This window comes from Silene latifolia, chromosome X, assembly GCF_048544455.1.
Source record: "Silene latifolia isolate original U9 population chromosome X, ASM4854445v1, whole genome shotgun sequence".
NCBI lineage: Eukaryota > Viridiplantae > Streptophyta > Magnoliopsida > Caryophyllales > Caryophyllaceae > Silene > Silene latifolia.
Genome location: NC_133537.1, coordinates 125,125,986 through 125,133,505, shown reverse-complemented (window position 1 = coordinate 125,133,505; position 7,520 = coordinate 125,125,986). Strand labels below are relative to the sequence as shown.

Sequence of the window (7,520 nt, the reverse complement as noted above, 5' to 3'; positions counted from 1 at the left end):
ATGGACTCTATGTATGAGAACAACGTATGGGATCTTGTTGACTTACCTGCTAAGGTTCGTCCCCTTCAATGCAAATGGCTTTACAAGATAAAGCATTCTGTGGAAGGTCAACAAGATATCTATAAAGCACGACTAGTTGCTAAAGGTTTCACCCAAGTGCCAGGTTTGCACTACGATGAAATTTTTGCACCCGTAGTCATCTTTGCGTTCCATTCGGATTATCTTAGCGATTGCCGCTTTTCATGACTATGAAATTTGGCAAATGGACGTGAAAACCGCCTTCTTAAACGGATTTTTGGAGGAAGAGTTGTACATGGTACAACCCGAAGGTTTCATCGATCCACAACATCCTAAGAAAGTGTGCAAGCTTAAGCGTTCCATTTATGGACTTAAGCAAGCATCTCGGAGTTGGAATCATCGCTTCGACCAAGTGATAAAAGACAATGGATTTACTCGATCGGTCGAGGAACCATGTCTATATATCAAGTCGAGTGGGAGCAAGATTGTCTTCCTAATATTGTATGTTGACGACATACTCTTGATTGGGAATGACATACCTCTCTTAACTTCGGTGAAAGTATGGTTGAAAAACCATTTCCAGATGAAAGATCTGGGTGAGGCACAAAGAATTCTGGGCATCCGTATCTATCGAGATAGATCACGTCGGATGTTATCTCTCGGTCCGGGAGTCTTACATAGACAAAATCCTGGAGAGATTCAAAGATGACTAACTCCAAAAAGGGGTTTCTTCCTATGGCTCCCGGGGTGCATTTGAGCAAGTCTCAGGCACCAGAGACACCGGAAGAGAAAGAGCGCATGACACGGATTCCTTATGCCTTGGCTATAGGATCAATCATGTATGCCATGATATGCACACGCCCGGACGTGGCATATGCATTGAGTATGACAAGTCGATTCCAACACATCCGGGTGAATCACATTGGATGTCTGTCAAGAACATTCTTAAGTACCTACGGAGGACTAAAGATTGGGCATTGACTTATGGAGCGCTCAAAAGCTATGCGCAACCGATTCTGCAGAGATGCTAGCTTCCAAACGGATCGAGATGACTCGAAATCTCGGTCTGGATTCGTTTTTACTCTTAATGGCGCTAACGATCATTTGGAAGAGTTCCAAACAAATCTGTTCAATGATTCTACGACCGAGTCCGAGTACTATGCCGCGTCGAAGGCTGCAAAGGAAGCGATATGGATGCGTCAATTCTTACATGGACTATCTGTAGTGCCTAGTTCGAATGACCCGATCACCATCTATTGTGACAATAGTGGTGCCATCTTCCAAGCTAAGGAGCCAAAGTCTAGCAACAAGTCTAGACATGTACAACAGAAAGCTCATCTAATCCGAGATTACGTGGAGCAAAAGGAAGTAGTGATAGAAAAGATTGCTACAGATGATAACATAGCAGATCCTCTCACTAAACCATTACGACAAGATAAGCATGAAGGGCACGTTAATTCCATGGGAATTAAACGTGTCCCTAAGTTGTAGTACTCTTTTATGGATTAGATTCATTCTCTTTTGTACTCTATACAACATCATCGTTTTGATATTTATATATTTTGTTTTTCATGTGGATTTGTACAACAAATTTTGAACACCACAAAGTGAACTGGACAAACATTATATTTTTGGTCCTTAATTGCCCACGTGAGCTGATAACTCAAGGTAATTATTTTGTGACGTTGGTTGATGGTGGGTTCAACGAGCCATAAGTCAAAAGGTTGGTGACCAATCACGGGCGATTTATACGGATATTTCGTAGGACACAATTGTGACATCGACGTGGAGTCCTAAATGTTTTATAACATTCGGTGCCCGGTCGTGGATAGGACCTCCATGGTGATCCTAAGAGTCGATTCTTTTGACTATCGACTGTCTCTTGAGACCAAGGCAGATTTTGGGTCACTTTGGTTTCTTTCTCACGGTCATCCGTAACAGGGGGGCAACTAGATTTTTTCTGGGTCATTCCATGCTGTGCTTAGATCGGAAGGAGTTGAGTTGAAGGAAATATTCAGCCTTTATCAGTACTCGATATTTCTCGGGGCCACTCGAGGAGTCAGAATCGAAATGCATGGCCATGCTCGGATACGGATTCGTTTTATCGGTTAAGTTACTCTCTAGTCGGGAAACCACTCTTGATACTGGTCGATTGTAAAAATACGACCTTTGCGGATCCGGATCTGCAAATTGTTTTACATTGAGTGGGAGAAATTTTAAATGAATATGAGAATCGGTTATCGCACATACACTTGTACGGACAAGTGGGAGTTTGTTGGAGCTGTGTCCTCCAGTTAGTGCGGATAACGTCATTGCACATACACTTGTACGGACAAGTGGGAGCTTGTTGGGGCTGGTGTCCTTTACAGTTAGTGCAAGGACTTATAAATCTCTAAAAGGATCAAAGGGTATACTTTTGTATGATTATCAGTTGATCCACGTTTATCAATAACGGTTGGCTTGCTAGATAAGTTTGACGTTATTGTCATACAGATGGCGGTGATCAACTGGTCCCTAAAAGTCACACCTATAGGATACGTTTGAGAGATGTGACAAAAGATGAAAAATACGATCATGTTGATGCCAAATTTGACTAACCAGTTAGTCGGAGTTATTGACTAGTAATTAGTCAAACGCGATGTTGAGACAATTATTTAATACGGATTAAATAATAATGGCTAAGACGAATTAAGCAGTTTATTCGTAAATTGAATATAAACGATTTATATTTGATTAATGTATATTGAATTAATTATACAATATTGTCTTTGTCGGACATGTATTAATATTTCAACTAATCCGTGTTATTAGTCGATGTATTAATAACCGATAACCGATGATAGTTTATAATAAAACCCGTCATATACATTTTAGCGGAATTGATCGGACCACAAGTTAAAAATGAGGAGAAAGTGGAAAGCCCACTCCCTCCTATCATGACCCGCGGACCGAGACAACAAAAGGAGAGGCTCCCTCTCCTTTTGACCTAAGGATTCATTTTTACATAAAAATTAGGGTTTTGAGGAGTATTTTTCTCTGAAAAACCTAGATCTCACATCGAATAACCTCACAATAGCTCTCTCGATATTGCAAGTCAATTAGAGAGCATTTCTAGCACAAGGGCATAGTCTCAGACGGTCTTGGGTGCAACGATTAGGAGGAAATCTCTGTTGATTTACATTTTACTTCTTTACGCCGCACATCAAAGGACCCGAGGTTGATTCTTAAACTTTATCGTTTTCTATTGTATTTCATTTATGACCATAAATCGCATGTTATATTTACGTTATAATCCTTAAAATTAAGGGAATTTTACGGATATTTCCCTACAATTTTATGTGTTATATCATGAACAAAGTGCCAAGCAAGTATGGAGTGACGAGAGAGGATTATTCTGTCTTTGTAAAGAAATTGAATGTCTTAATATGGGATGAAGACATTGAAGCGGCAGAGTTCGATGCAAAATGGGAAGAAATTGGCAGAGAACACATGGTTAATAACATTGACTGGTTTAAAGAAATGTACGCTAAAAGGAAGCAGTGGGTTATGGCACATTGTAGGGACCTATATATGGGGGGTGTTATGAGAACAACCCAAAGGTCAGAGAGCGATAATAGTTTTTTTAAGAGATTTGAGAGCAAGTCGGGAACATTAGTTGAGTTTTCGATGCGTTTTGACAGCGCGATGGACCAGCAAAGACACACACAGAAAAAGATTGACAACCGTAACAGACACACTTTCCCTATAATATCAACGCATCTAGCTATCGAAGTACACGGGGCGCAAGTGTACATTCATAGAGTATTCGAGGAATTTCAAGAAGAGGTCAAGTACTCAATCGATACTTGTAAAATCAGAGGTTTTTCTGAGTGTGACTCTTTAGAGGTGACCACTGTAAGAGATACAAACAGGGACAGAAATTATGAGGTCACATACTGCCCAGGTATCATTCTGTAAGATTTGTTTGTTGAAATTATACTTTTATCCGTTAAAATTATACTTTTCTCTGTTAAAATTACACTTATATCTGTTAAAATTATACTTTGTTTGCTTAGAATTTCACTTGTCTGTTAAAATAACACTTTATTTTGTTAGAATTACACTTTGGGTTGTTAAAATTACACTTGTGTGTTAAAATTACACTTTATGCTGCTACAATTACACTTTTGTCTTTTAAAATTATAATTTATATTTTGTGTTATGTAAGGTCTATCTCATCATTTGCTATCTTAGGTTAGAATTCCACTTATGCCTGTTAGAATTACACTTTAGTGTATTACAGTCACACTTTTTCCTGACTGATTTAACTAACATATTACTCTATATTAACGATCTAGATACATTAAAAGCCACTTGTAGCTGCAGAATGTTTGAGAGGAAAGGCATTCTTTTCCGGCATGTCATATGGATTTACTCATCGAACGGAGTGAAGATTATTCCAGAACAATGTGTTGTTAAAAGATGGTGTAAAGATGCAATGTTGTCTAAAATGTTCGATTGTAATGGTGAAGCAATTGAGGACGTTGATATAATAGATGGAAAACAGATTGCGATGTCAGTAATGTGGTCAGAGATTCATCCGACAGTTGGTATGCTCATGGGCAAATTGAAGGATGATGTCGACAACTTTTCTAGTCTAATTAGACAGTTTAAGGAGAAACTATAACCCTTAAGATCACCATTGAATAAACAACAACAGTTGGAGAAAATTCTTGGCTGTTCTGCTAGTCAGGAGATAACCATTTTGCCGCCTAAGCAATCCAAAAACAAAGGAAGCGGAAAGAGAATGTTGTCGATGAAGGCAAAAGCAGTTGCCTTGGCAAGGAAGCCAAAACGTATGTGTAAAAATTGCAAGCGATTAGCTAAACATGACACGAGGAACTGCGCTAATCCTTTCGCAGAGCACCCACCGCTGTCGCCATCGTCAGAGTCATCGTCGGAAGAAGAAGAAGAAGAAGAAGAAGAAGAAGAAGAAGAAGAAGAAGAAGAAGAAGAAGAAGAAGAAGAAGAAGAAGAAGAAGAAGAAGAAGAAGAAGAAGAAGAAGAAGAAGAAGAAGAAGAAGAAGAAGAAGAAGAAGAAGATGATGATGATGATGACATCTTAGAATAATCAGTATAATACCTAATAATCAGTAGATTCTTTTGGGGATGTCTACGCAAAATACGAGGTACAACATGATGTTTCGTATTGTGTTTAGACATCAAACTGCCAGGAAGCCAACTGGTCGCCGTTGGTATTACAGTGTATTTTGTTGAAGTATTTTCAATTGGACGAAACAATTATAAAGTGCAACATCAGTGCCAGAAATTGTTCACTCTTCACTATTATTACAATTTATCTTCTTAGAATTCCAGTTATCTAGGATTATAATTACAATGGTCTATTTTGAAGTTACACTTTATCCAAGTAGAATCTGCATAGGGTATGATTGTTATTATCAGAATTACACTTTATCTCATTATAATTACAGATTATGCGATTAAAGTTACACTTCATCTATAGTAAAGCCTTATAACATAGTTTAGGAAAATAACATAAATATTATTGCACCATATATTAACAACATATATATTTTTTCTTAAAACACCTTGTCTGACAGAATGTTGAAAGCTACCAATAAGGATCTGCGAATATTGTTTACACAGAAACTACCTGTCTACTGATAATGATACCAAGTATGAAATAGATGTTTACATAGGAAGGCAATACTCCCACAAAAAGTTAACCACTAGCATAGGATTGTTATTTTTTCACATTGGCATGGGGCAATTTACGCTTCTGTTGTAATTCCTTCCACAATTTGTCCTTGTTGCTAACAAAAGCTTTGACCTTCTCGAGGACACCTTCGCGTAAGACGTTCATGTCTGCTAGAACGAGGGTAGCAATTAGCTGGATCACCAAATAGCGCCTTGATTTCTTCTTCTCGAGGTCGCCATGCTGAAAAGGAAGACCCTCATATAAGAGCATTACCATCATGGTGAACAGCCCCGACTCTGGTTTGTTGAAAGTAGGTGAATTCCCGCTAAAAGGTATATGGTGTAACGCATAATTAGGAATTTCCCGTGCTCTAGTGTTCACTTTTTCCTTATCCTGTGACTCCAAATAATCACTGACTGCGCTAGCCTGCATATGTACAAAATTACCTCAAAAATCTGATTGAGAATAAAAAAAAGCATTTGGGAGAAACGGATGGACGATAACTTCCAATTAAACGCAATGCTTTTCCAAACTGCGACTTTTGCAAATCAGAATGTCGCTGCCCGTCCAGCAGGTCGATTGAATTTGATTTGTGATTGATACATACGCATGCGAAATGGTCATCAATGCAGAACGAGACAAAGAGTAAGTTTGTTTTCGAATTGACGGTTTGCTCACTGTCGATGATGAAGGTGTCCCTGAGCAGGTACAACTTGTCATAGCTGCTGTCTGATTGTGTGCCTAGCTGTTCAAACGTTCCAAGCAATTCCAACAGTATATCCTTTTAAAGGTAATAGGGAACATGATTAATGTGATTACTTTCTCAGCTAAAATTACACTGTTGTTCCTTAAAATTACACTTCTGGCGGTTAAAATGACACTTTTGTTGCTTAAAAGAACTAAAGTGAAACATTCACATAGTATAACTACAAGTTAGAAAAGTGTCATTCTAACTAACAAAGGTGTAATAGAAGTGGATATAAATATTATGCAATGGTTAATAGCAGTACCATGTGGCGTATACCGAAGAATGACATCCTTGCATGGTCGCCATATTCCTCCTTTTCGAAATGGTTCATCAATATCGACCAGCACTCGACGACATTCAACGACATAAGGTTTTCAGGCGCCAAGGACATAATGGCAGCTCTCCGCAGCGTTGCGTGCCGGGTGTACCAGACCAGTTGTTCACTGCACTCCATAATATTAAAGAACTCGTTAATTAAAATACAATCAATGTGAAAGTAACGTGAGTATGAGTATTATTAATTCAGATTAACCGACCGTTCCTCAAAATTGTGGTCATCTAACAAGCAATAGTCGGCAACATGCTTTCTCCTTTGTTTAATATCCTTGATTAACTCTTGGTTGCTCCGGAGCATCTTCGACACCACATTTGTACTGAAACCACCTCTACCACAGTTGAGAGAGCAGCCCAACCCGTCCCCCTTTCCACGAGGCTGGCTCTTAACAAGAGGAGAGGGCTTTACCAGACGGAATGCGCATGGTAACAGGTGTCGCCTTCATAACGGGCTCTTCAGATTCAGTTACGCGGGCACGTTTTGTGGGTTGCGGTCCTATGTCACCATCTGTTTTCCTCTTACCAACGTTCAACTTTCTTGTCAACGGATGTCCAGCAGTTTCTTTGAAATAACCAACCCGCATCAAGATGTCTTCTCTAATACTGTTAATGTCACAGAGGACGAGTGTTGCAGCAATCTCAGCACGGTATAAACTCATAGCATCCTCTTTCCCGAGGTCACATTGAAAAGGGTTTCCACGGTAAAACATCATATGTAGCATC

At 39.2% G+C, this 7,520-nt stretch overlaps 1 protein-coding gene across 1 annotated transcript; it reads left to right on the top strand.

The window, feature by feature from the left end:
• The first annotated feature begins 3,366 nt into the window (after nt 1–3,366).
• Nucleotides 3,367–4,684, top strand: LOC141618270 (protein FAR-RED IMPAIRED RESPONSE 1-like). The gene is made up of 2 exons (XM_074435371.1): nt 3,367–3,961; nt 4,356–4,684. Exons 1-2 carry the CDS (start codon nt 3,367–3,369, stop codon nt 4,682–4,684), a joined length of 924 nt encoding a protein of 307 aa, XP_074291472.1.
• The last annotated feature ends 2,836 nt before the right edge of the window (nt 4,685–7,520 follow it).

Bases quoted from the DNA above. Each gene is read 5' to 3' on its own strand.
- LOC141618270 (XM_074435371.1), top strand. From the start codon at position 3,367: ATGAACAAAGTGCCAAGCAAGTATGGAGTGACGAGAGAGGATTATTCT. The intron at 3,962-4,355 runs GTATCATTCTGT...TTAACGATCTAG, and splicing joins TGAGGTCACATACTGCCCAG to ATACATTAAAAGCCACTTGT.